Source organism: Myxocyprinus asiaticus, chromosome 36, assembly GCF_019703515.2.
Source record: "Myxocyprinus asiaticus isolate MX2 ecotype Aquarium Trade chromosome 36, UBuf_Myxa_2, whole genome shotgun sequence".
NCBI lineage: Eukaryota > Metazoa > Chordata > Actinopteri > Cypriniformes > Catostomidae > Myxocyprinus > Myxocyprinus asiaticus.
In genome coordinates, this window is record NC_059379.1 from 7,879,744 (window position 1) to 7,892,333 (window position 12,590).

Below are 12,590 nucleotides of genomic sequence, written 5' to 3' on the forward strand. Positions count from 1 at the left end.
TATCTTTTTTTACACTCCTGGATTAGTCATTACTAGTCTGTTATTTATTCATAACATGTTTTTTTAATCAAAGCAGTTCAGCTCTTCATGTTGTGATCTAAGGGACTCTTAAAGGCGCAGTACATCCGAGCACAGGGCAACAATGGCAACAAAAGCTGCACGTTAAGTGAACATCTAAATACCAAAGAAGCTACTACACAACTGCTGTCATTAATAATAATTGCAGAGAACAGTAGAGAGAATTTCCCATTGTGCAGTCACAGTGAGAGTCTTCTAAACTAGTATGGCATGCTAGACCGTATTGTCTGCAATTAGGGCCGGTTACTATTAGTAATTGTGTTACAGTTATGCGTTTTTATCATGTATCTGCACCCCCCCCCCCCCCCCCCACACACACACTTATAATGTTAGTAAAGGTTTTTATTTATTTATTTATTTTCCACCAAAAACTGTCATAATTGATTAAGACCATTTTAAGTAGCAAATGGCAGTCATTTCATGTTACCATGTGTTGCAATGCACTCATCTCTTTGATATCAGAAAGTTGCGGAAGTTCAGAAAAAGGCATACGCATGCCTTTCCCATCTGGAATGCGTTGGGTGGTGGCTTTTTCCAGCGGCTTGGCATCTCATGGGCAGGTGGAAAGCAAGGGTCATGGCGGTAATGCGGTTACTCGATTCCTGGATCTGTAGAGACCACTCCTTCTAAAGCCGCGTTCGGCAAGACAGTAGTGACAAGATACCATTACGTGACACATCAGGTGTGTTTCATCCCACTGCCAGTGATGAAGTTAAGATTTGTCTTAATATTTCATACAGTGAGTATGTGTTAGATTATATACAGCATATGCCATATGCATATGCCACTATTTACAATAAGTTTAAATGTCATCTACTGTACCATACCTTAATTTGGTAATTTAATTATTTCATATTCATTTGCACAGAATTTACTTAAAGATACTTATTAATTTGTGCATGTCATATGTGTGTGTGTGTTTTTTTTAAAATACGTAACATCCATCCAAGCGTGAACTATTAGACAGCATTTTAAAAAAAAAGTGCTATCACTGGGGTCTCTGTAGAAATATCTCTAAATACTGAATAGAAACACCTCTGGCATGCATGTTCTAAAAACCACATTAACATTTAATGCAGATGAAGTCAGTCAACCCTGCCAAGACATCCTGCCAATTTTAGTAGAAACACTTTTTGAAGGTGAGATTGGTTAGGAGTGTTTCATTCAAAGTTTCCAAAGTTGACTGCATAAAGAGCAAGCGACACCAACAGACTGCCTTGGACAGATGATTAAGTTATAAGATCTCAGCAATGTCAAAACAGTTGGTGAAAGTTCAGAGAATGCAAAACTAATATTTTAGCATCCTTCAACAGTTATCTTACTCAAATTTAGGGATTGAAGATATAATATGAATAACCGGAGGGACTAAAGGAGGGTACATTTTCTTAGGATAATAGTAGGGTTAAGACATATTGACAACATACTGAACGCATTGTACTCCCATCCCCTTACAGCCTCATTTTTGTTTGCATCAAATACATTACGGTTACATCAAGGCCAAATTCCTGATGTTAAATGCAGACCACGCTTCTGCATTTAACCCAACTGTGCGCTCTGTCTCACCACAGAGGCTTTCAGTATAGTGCTAGGCATAATGCTAACTCAATAATATAAACACATATGACTGTCATGGGATTAAGAGAATGAATAGTGCCCTCATAAACATAAGGGCATTTACATACACACATTCATACACAACTCTCACTAATTCAAATGAGCACTTTAGAGCTCAGCATTTCTTCAGCAGCATTCTGGAGAGCGATGGGATGATGTAACAGCTAGGATGGAGCCTGCAGGGACACTGGATTGAAGTTAGATAAGATGACTCCCCTGCTGCTATTGGCGTGGCGACAAAAGACACATAAATATTTATTCTACAGTGTAAAGCTGAATGAAAGAACACCACCTCCAACTTAACCTAGCAAAGGTGGAACTTCTCTTTATTCCATCGAGCGCAGCTACACAACATAACCATTTAGCTACAACTGTCAACGGTTACAACATCCATGACAGTCAGAAATCTTGGGGTAGTGTTTGTTGATCAGCTGAACTTGACAGGCCAAATTGCAAAGACAGGCCGATCTGGATATATATTTACTCATTTGCCCAATAAAAACTGTGAGGAACTACTTTATTTTATTAAAAGTGCAGGGGACGTATCCTATGTGCCCTCACCCCTTGTATTTTACGGCCATATGTCATGCCTCTCTTCATCGAAATGCCCTGGTAGCCAATGGTTGCTCGCGTCAAGCTCAAGTCATTGATGGTCGTTTCCAGAACAGCCACTGAACAGCCACATATCAGCTTTACGTTATCTAAATTGGCAATCTTTTGGAATGTAAATGACTCAAATGACTACAACAAACTCTTCTATAAAGTAGAAACAACTGAAGCCATTTTGGAAGCTAGTTGTTTTTAGAGCTGAATGCCAATCGGTCTTAATGGTTGACGAAGGCAAAGAACTAAATAGTGTCTCCCTCATTCCAGAGGTCAAAATTCCGTTCCGGTATGCCCAGGCTTATTCATACCCGTTTCAGTCTTAAACACAGTCAGACTGTGTGTGTTCCCACAACCCCTCCTCTAACGCAGAACTGACGGACAATGTGACCCAAACAAAGCCAGTGTTTCTATTGGTGGTCAGTGGTATGGTGTTCAGAGAGGAATGTAGACCACTCTCTGCCTCTGAGCACTGCAGCGTTACCTGAAGTGACCCAATGAACTGTCTTATTTATCGGGCAAGAGAATAAACTCCACAATTGATACTTTAGAACCTCACTCAGGAAAAAGCAATTGAAAGTGTGAGAGAGAAAGAGACAAAGTACATCTCTTCACTAGGTAGCTTAAAGGAATAGTTCACCCCATAATTAAAATTCTGTCATCATTTGTCAAGGATATGCAGAGGAGCAGGTGCTACACACAGCCAGGAACAGCAAAAGGTTTGACAGACTTCCCAACATTTCTCTTAACATCCAACAGATGTCATTGACATGTAAACCTAGGCAATCATGCATTTTGAGGATTCATCTGTCTGACGTCAAAAGAGTCAAGCAATTTTTTGCAGGTCAATTTCAGTAAATGCACCTTTTTATTAGGGAAGTTTTGAGCTCTGAAAGAAACAGTATGCCTTTATAATGCATCAGCTTTTTTATTTAAAAAAAGATCAATGAAAATGTGGTTCCTTGTAATTTTACCCCTTTTAGAGGGAGGGAGGTGAGTCCTCAAAAGCACTAAAAGATTTGTTAATGGAACTGTTAAAAAAACAGAATCATTAAATTCCTTATGATCCCTATCCCTAGTTTTAACACACGTTGAAAAATGAGGACTTCGTTTCGCATCAAATTTGATTTCAATCTACCTCATCTGTTAGTGTCCACAGAGGTCTATTTCCTTTTGTTACATTTAATTTGTATTTGCATTGTATACATTCATTGTTTGCTTTGTTCATCAAAATGACAAGACCCTTCATCAGCTATCTGTGTGACAGGACTGAGTAAGCATGTTTGCTAAAGAGAAACAGAAGGAAAGAAAAAAGAGGTGGAGACAAAATTAGGAAGAAATGTCTGCCAGAAGTGATGAGCTCATTTGCTTAAGGGGATTTCACATGTTTTTGCCACATTGATGAAATACTTTCTATTCCATCATTTGTTTGAAACACAGTGTTTGAAATGTTGACCTGTAGAAACCTATAGAAATTTGTTTTTCATTCATGTATATTTCTTGTGTTATCTTAACACAATGTGCAAGATATTTTGTGTGCTGAATGGCTAAATTAAAATTTGTGTTAAAGAGATAGTTCACCCAAAAATGAAAATTATCTTATCATTTACTCACCCTCATACCATCCCAGATGTGTATGACTTTCTTTCTTCTGCAAAACAAAAATTATGATTTTTAGAAGAATATTTCAGCTCTGTAGGTCCATACAATGCAAGTGAATAGGTGCCAAGATTTTGTAATCCATACAACTCCAGTGTTTTAATCCATATTTTTAGAAGTGATATGATAGATGTGGGTGAGAAAAAGATCAATTTTTAAGTACTTTTTTGCTTGAAATAATTCTCCCTGACCAGTAGGGGGCGATATTAAGAATGTGAATCACCAAAAACACAAGAAGAAGAATGTGAAAGTGGTCTGTGGCTGTGTCTCGTTTGGAAGGCTGCGTCCTCCGGAGGTCGCATTTGTCGGCCGCATACGTCATCGAGGCATATATTATTTTTTTTTGTCTTATTTTTCTTATTTTTTATCTATTGTCAATGCGTTTTATGTATATGCAATTACATTAATACAATTTTTGCATTCCCAATATAAAAAAAAAAAAAAAAAAATGAAACGAGACAGCGTCGATGATGTATGCGGCCGACAAATGCGACCTCCGAAGGACGCAGCCTTCCAAACGAGACACAGCCCTTGTCTCACCCACACTTATCATATTGCTTCTGAAGATATTGATTTAACCACTGGAGTCTTATGGATTACTTTTATGCTGACTTATGTGATTTTTGGAGCTTAAAAATTTTGGCACCCATTCACTTGCATTGTATGGACCAAAAGAGCTGAGAAATTATTCTAAAAATCTTAATTTGCGTTCAGCAGATGATCGAAAGTCATACACATCTGGTATGGCATAAGAGTGAGTAAGTGATGAGAGAATTTTCATTTTTGGGTGAACTATCCCTTTAAAAGACAGTTTTGAAAAACATTTATTCTATATATCAGGCATAAAAAGAAAAAAAAGAAAAAAAGAAAAAAGAAACATAGTTAACCAAAATTAATGATGTAAACATTAAAGAAATGTCCCAGGTCCAATACAAATGTATGATCAGTCGATAGCATTTGTGGCATAATGCTGATTACCACAAAAAAAAACAAAAAAAAAACAGAAGAAGCAAAAATCGCAGTAACAGTTAGACACTTACAATGGAAGTAAATGGGGCCAGTTCATAGCAAGTGATTTTATCACACTAAAATCATGTTAACAACTTAACACATATAATGTTTATGTCTTGTGACTATCCTTTTGTTTCTAGACTAACACCGTTCACTTCCATTGTAAGTTCCTTACTGTAAACATGATTTTTGCTTGTTTTTAAACAAATGAGGGACAAATCAAAATTATGTTTTGTGGTAATCAAAATAATGCCACAAATGCTGAAAATTGAATATTGATCCCGGAAAATTCCTTTAAGGTTTTGTTGCAAAACTTGTGCTGGACTAATAAAATTCCTCAGTTGTGTGGCTGTGTTGAATCTCTTTGAATAGCAATTCAGTAAATTACTCCTGTCATTTCAATTCAAATTCCAATTCAGCATACTGTGGGGCGTGTCCTATTTTAGTTCAAACTCATGAACTGAAAAGGCAGCTATTTCTTAAATTCAGAATTTTGCCCTACCCTGCCATGGACAGATCAACTGAAATAACCACAATGAACATATAAGCACAACATTTCCCAATATATTTTACACATAAACTTCTCGCAGAGCGGGTTTAAAACTCGTAGCATGAGAACAGTGGTGTGTACCAGCAGATCAGCCCTGCAGCAACAGCAGCCCAAGTGACACAGCAAGAGTTGGACTTCTTACTCTCCTCTTCCTCTTCATCCTTCCGACAGCAGCAAAGGCAGCTCAGGTAGATCGCTAGGCACAGCAGGTTTACACCAAGCCCAGCCGCTGCCACACAGCCCAAAAAGATGAGCGACTGAAAGAGAGAAACAGAGAGAGAGATAAGGCATGAGTTTCTTAGTTAATGAGAAACAGGATTTCCCTTGTCCTTTTTGCAAAACAAGTTTGATCTATGTAGACATTTACAATGCAACACTCCCACCCAAGTCCACTCAGACCATTTATGAAAACTAAGATGCAAAATTGTGACATTCATGATAAGTTGGCTTGTACAAAAACAAATGACTTTTACTGTCACAGAGAAAAATATACAAATCAAGGAACAATGTTGTAGCGATTTTACGAGTTATTACAGGTAATTTGTATTGCATAAATAGATACGGAATGAAAACCCAAATTTGTTCACAGACATTTATTTTTTATTTATTTGTTTTATTTTATTTTTTATAAACTGTTGCATAGGAGACTAGCTAAAAGTTGATGCCTGTATTGTAATGATTTGAAATTCTGATTGAAATTGGTCTCTATGGGGAAAGAAAAAGTCATACCTTTTTGTAAGAGCAAAGTCATACAATATCTTACGATTTTGCCATCTCACACAAATTATTACAAGTTGTCATGAAACTGTGTTGGACATTCAGAATTGTAATAGTTATAATTATTATGGCTATGAAGCATGAGTACATTTGCATATGTCCATTTGACTCCACCAGCATTTACATAAAAAAATCTTTTAGACATTCAGCAACCTAGTAGCAGCATTGTTACTTTTCACATGCAAAAAGGTTAGCCTATCATAACAGAGATCAATTACAATATAGAATCTTAAATGGATAGTTCACCCAAAAATGAAAATTCTTTCATGATTAACTCACCCTCCTGGCATCCCATATGACTTTCTTCTGCAGAACACAAATTAAGATTTTTAAAAGAATATTTCAGCTCTGTAGGTCCTCACAATAAGTAAATGGGTGCCAAAATGTTTAGCTCCAAAATCCACTTGAAGGGAGCATAAAAGTAATCCATATGATTATTGAACTGTTTCTCGCCCACACCTATCATATCGCTTCTGAAGATATGGATTTAACCACCAGAAAAATCTGGAGTACTTATGTTGCCATATGTGGATTTTGGAGCTTGAAAATTTTGGCACCCATTCACTTGCATTGTATGGACCTACAGAGGTCCAACAGAGGTGAAATATTCTTCTAAAAATCTTCGTTTGTGTTGTGCTGAAGAAAGAAAGTCATACACATCTGGGAGGTTATGAGGGTGAGTAAATGATGAGATAATTTTCATTTTTGGGTGAACTAACCCTTTAAGGGCAGAGTAGCAAAACAGCCCATTTAATTCTGACTGTGTAAGAGTATGGAAATGGTAATGTTAAACTAAATTATGCCTTCTTGGTGTAAGAAATCTTGAATGACAATAATAAAACATTGTTGAATATGTTCGCTAATACAGCTTGCCAATAAATATAATCTTAACACATTCGATGCAAATATGAATATGCTACAGTACATGTAGCCGTAACTATTGGCTCTATTGCCTGTGACCTTGTGCTCTTCCCATCGATGCTGAATGAAGTCATGACCTCCTAAGATGCTTTCTGAGTACAGACAGTGCATGACAGTGATAAGAGAGGTCTTTTCCTGTTACAACACTCTAACTTCAAGGAGTTCCAGTTGATATATCTAGAGCTATTTTCGTCACACACCAGCTTTAAATGGGGACAAGGTAGTGTGCTGTTCTGCCAGTGCTTAGTACTGCAAACACATACACTAACCAACTACAAACACACCCATAATGATGCCATTGGTTGAGTCAATGTCGACATGTCAGGCTGGTCGGGATACTCAAACAAACAGAAAAATATCTTGATTGCTCCACAGAGCCACAGTGTTACACTTTTTGGGGAAATCAACCTAAGAATGGCTTACTTATATTCTAGTTGTCTTAGGAATGGATAGGATAAATTATTTTAACATTACACACTTTGCCTATAAAGAAAACCCTTAACTAGGATGCAACTATGGATTTTAAGCAGCGGCTGGGAATAATTATGCAAACAACTGATGGGGCACCACAATTTTTATAAAGTCACAATCACATACAAACACCATGCCATATCCCATCTGCTCAGGAGGGGAGATAGAAAGTAGGACAGCTATAGCAGGCAGCTCAGTGTCTCTACTTCCTACATCACATCCCTGCTTCTTTCACTTTCCCTGCCTTTCTCGGTTACATTCAACATCCACTATATATCATCCTGTGGGTGGTGGGCCATCCTGAGCCATCTGTTTCACTGCCATCTATTCACTCGAACACTAATGAGTCAGCCTGTCTACCCACTATTCCATTTGCAACATTCATGCACTGTGAGAGAGGAACTGGTTCAAAACCACAACAGAAAAGAATTGGACTGTCTTATACTTCTTCCACTTCATCTCATTTTAGCCTACAATATATGCAACAAGATCACATGGAAAGTCATCATGTTGTTTTCGAGAGTTCTGGTATAGGATCGGCCACATTATGTCGACTCACCAAGAAGCACCATCAGACATTTCAGCATCTGCTCCACTGTGCCCTATGGTGTGACCAGAAGCACGTTGCTTCAGCAGCATGGAAAACGTGGTTTCAAATCCCGCATTGAAACCATTAAGTAATTGCATTCGAATAATCAGTGACGAGCACTATGTGGAGGATGTATTTTTCCCTCTAACATAGCATTTTTACTTTTGGTTTGGGTTGTAGGGGTAAAGTTTATAAAATAAGCATTCCTCTTCAATTTATTACAGCCTGTACAGCTGAAAACCGCTCACTTCACAACTAGCTTTTGGCGCCCCTCTGTGGATATTTCAATCAGAAAATGGAGCTCACAGGTGCCCATACACCCAACAACACTTACCGCTTTGGCCACTGAGGGCAGTGTTTCGCATTTCAGTAAGCATAGACTGATTTTAGCAAAAGGGTTAGTTCACCCAGAAATGAAAATTCTCTCATGATTTACTTACCGTTAAGCCCTCCCAGATGTGTAGTCATTTTTGGGTGAACTATTTTAAAAGAAATTTAAAGAAATTTAAAGGGATTTCACTGCGAGATCAGTCTGGTAAATAAGGCCTATATACCTTATATCTACCATTTACCCAGGCCTACACAGAATCTGTGGCCACAGACTTCTGCAGATTTCTGTAGAATTTGAATGTCTGACTTTCACACATCACCACCCCTGGCATGCTTGTTTATGAAATATTTTGGCTAATTTGATAATGCTTGTATCTACCAATAAGGGTGTAGTACTCAAATCTGTATAACACATTTTCCAATGTTCAAAACCATTATGCAGATTTACACAGATTTCCCCCCAAAATCAGCACAGAAAATGCAAGAGAAGCCAGCAGATTTTGTCTGGGCCTACTTATAACTAATGGATTGACCAATGCAAGTTTCTCAATGGGTGATGCCAACACAAATATGTAAATTTTCTATGGCCGAAATACAAAATAGTGAATGATCACCAGGCTGACGAAGTGGCAAATTTTTTTTGGCCATTTTTAGATTATCTTCACCAGCTGATAATGGTAAATTAAAAAGGTGTTACTGTAGTTCTCCCTTGTGTACGATGCTAAGCACAGCCTTATAAATGGATATAAAAATTCTGTAAACATACAGTAGACCTAATTTTCCATCATTATACTGTATTATTTCTAATACATTGACATTTTATCTGCCACCCTGTACTTAATATATCGGCACTGGCTATTGAAAAATCCATGAAAAAATCCAGTGGAGAGTTTGCAAATATTTTTTTGGGAAATTTTGAGTAAATATTGCATAAAATAAGTGTTGATTTAATGTAATTAATTGTATTCATATATCCATCTCATTTGTCATCATTATATTTAATTATGTATAATCCACTGGCATTTTATCAGCTACCCAAAACACTAGATATCACATCGGCCATTGTAAAACCCATAACATGCAATTTAATGACAGCAAATGAGACATTCTAAAAATTAATGACATTAAATGAACACTCATTTTGATCGATATTTATCATTTTACCAATTTGTTATGCATCAAAATGGCCAAATAATTGGCCAATACATCAGTCTATCACAGCTTATAACCATAAAATCTCAAGTGTTTGAACAATAAGTAAGATCGTAGTAGTACTGTCTGAAAAAAGACAAGTTAGTGTCTAAACCTCTCCTCCACCTCTGAGGATGGAGAATTCTCCCATCAGGCTTTTGCGAAGGGCAAATAGAGGTTGATGAAGGTAATTTGATGAGGAAGTGGGGAGAGGGGGCACACATACTGCCACAGGGGTGTCCTATGGCAGGGGAGAGGGATGGATATCAGGGAATATGTGTTTATGTGTGGGATGGTGCTAAAAACCACAGGGAGGAGAGCAGTTGGTTTGGAATCAGAAGGGGAAGGGTGGCATTATGTTGAATATTTTTGGTCAGCAAACAAAATAAAATAAAATCCTCACACATAAATAAACATTTCCATGGCAACCTCTAGGTTCCTGTTGTAGTTAAACCCAGGGACAAAGTAAATGGGGCAAAGAGACAAATTATCAGAATATTTTAATGAAGCAGCATGTGACGACATAGCTGAAATTACCCGGACCAAATCTCATGATCACCTTCAACATTGAGAAACTTCTGTCTGACAGAAAAAGGCAAGAGATTAGTGGTGGCCAATATTGTGTGTGTGTGTGTGTGTGTGTGTGTGTGTGTGTGTGTGTGTGTGTGTGTGTTTGTGTGTGTGTGTGTGTGTGAAAAATGCCTGCAGTTTAAGATTATATATATACACACCAGGAGGGACTGGTGCACTTCACAAAATAGATGGCATCATGAGGAAGGAAAATTATGTGGATATATTGAAGCAACATCTCAATACATCAGCCAGAATGTTAAAGCTCGGTCGCAAATGGGTCTTCCAAATGGCCAATGACCCCAAGCAAACCTCCAAAGTTGTAGCAAAATGGCTTAAGGACAACAAAGTCAAGGTATTGGAGTGATAATCACAAAGCCCTTACCTCAATATGATAGAAAATTTGTGGGCTGAACTGAAAAAGCGTGGGCAAGGAGGCCTACAAACCTGACTCAGTTACACCAGTTCTGTCTGGAGGAATGGGCCAAAATTCCAGCAACTTATTATGAGAAGCTTGTGGAAGGCTACCCAAAATGTTTAAATGTATTTGGCTAAGGTGTATGTAAACTTCTGACTTCAATCGTATATAAGCATACAATGCATGCTATAACGGGGTGCTATACTCCAATGTTTAGGGCATCACACAAGGATTAATTTGATAGGAAGCATGATACCAATGATTTTACAGTATCTAGTGGTTCTATCATAAAGCATGCACAAAACGGAATACAGTACAAAAGACACTACACGAGACAGTAATAATCATACACACAATGTCCTGAGGATATGCATGTTCATTTATAGAACAGTTTGTCTATAAATTAATGAAGTAAAGTCTGTTTTATGGGCTTTATGTGTCTTTCCTATGGAGGAGTGAGTTTCTTCTCCACATTCCTTTGCTTTTGCATGTGGCTACCTTCCCCCACCTGGAATGTCTCTGAGGTCCACTAGTTGCTGGACCAGTGTCAGCAAAGGGGGAGTAAGAGCTGATAATGATTAGTGGGAGAGCAGACATCAGAGTCTGCTTGGGCCTACTTGGACCTTTGCTTGTTACGGTCTTGAGACGTCTGTTGGATTATTCATTAAATAATGAATAATTGTGTGTCTGATTGGTCCAGATGCTACACACATACTACACAGTGTTGACAAGAGACACAAGGAGAGAAACAGAGATAGCTGACAAATGATTTAGGATAGAATAAAAAAGATAAATAGTAAGGGGAGAGAAAATGCATGTGCACAAGAGAAAAAGAGAGAGGGAAGATAGCATGCAATGAAGACAAAAAACTACTCAGGGCCATTAATATGAATATAATGAATTGCTTCAGAATTCATATGTAATTAACTGAAAAACAGAAACAAAAAACACAAACAACCACGTTGCAGCCTTATCAGGCCCTGCCAATGTTCTCTGTCACCAACACACATTCAGCAAAAGTGTGTAATTTTAATAGTCAAACAAATACAATGTGCGCATAAACATGACGTGCAGTAACAGGCAAACATGAATAATGGAACACCTGTATTATCCTCTATGGAAATAAGGAAAACAATATTATTTACATACTGCACACTTTCTAACAAAGCCATTTCCACCCATATATTATTCCACAATGAGACTAACAATGCAGAGCTGTTTTTCAATTAGCCGCCTGTCGCTAAGCTCATGCTTAAATGTGTACATGGGTCTAGGGCACAGCGCTTCCACAAATTTTGAGCAATGAATTCCCATGACTTTTCGGCCACATTCACACTGCAGCTAAATACAGTTGTTTTTGAGAATGAGTACAAGTACCGATACTTTTTTTTTGTTTTTTGTTTTTAAGTAATCGCCGATACCAAGTCCGATACCTGTTTTATTTTTTTATTTTATTTTTTTTACTCAATATCAGCAGTTTATTTAAATTGTGTCATCAAAATTGTGTTTAAATAAATAACTCAATTAAAACTTTAATCAAATGAAAGTATAACAATTAATCATCAACATTTATATCAAATGAAGTGATTGTATACAGAACCTCACAGCACAAACCTAAATACAACATTGGAGTTATTTTGTCAAATAAAGTGCTGCATAATAGAGCATCACAGATGTGAGATATTTCTTAAATATAATAAAGTTACTACTGATTTATTATTAGTAGTAGTAGTATAACAGTGAATATTACATAACTATATAGTAGTGATCTATTTCTGTCATACTTTTTTAATTTAAATTGAGCTTTT

At 37.3% G+C, this 12,590-nt stretch overlaps 1 protein-coding gene across 4 annotated transcripts in view; it reads right to left on the minus strand.

The window, feature by feature from the left end:
* Positions 1 to 12,590, minus strand: part of LOC127427326 (protein tweety homolog 2-like) — an 88,960-nt gene that overhangs the window by 47,290 nt on the left and 29,080 nt on the right. For all 4 annotated transcript variants that reach the window (XM_051674879.1, XM_051674877.1, XM_051674878.1 and 1 more), the window contains exon 2: positions 5,597 to 5,772. In XM_051674879.1, the coding sequence (XP_051530839.1) occupies positions 5,597 to 5,772 (176 nt within the window). The remainder of the gene's footprint in view (positions 1 to 5,596; positions 5,773 to 12,590) is intronic.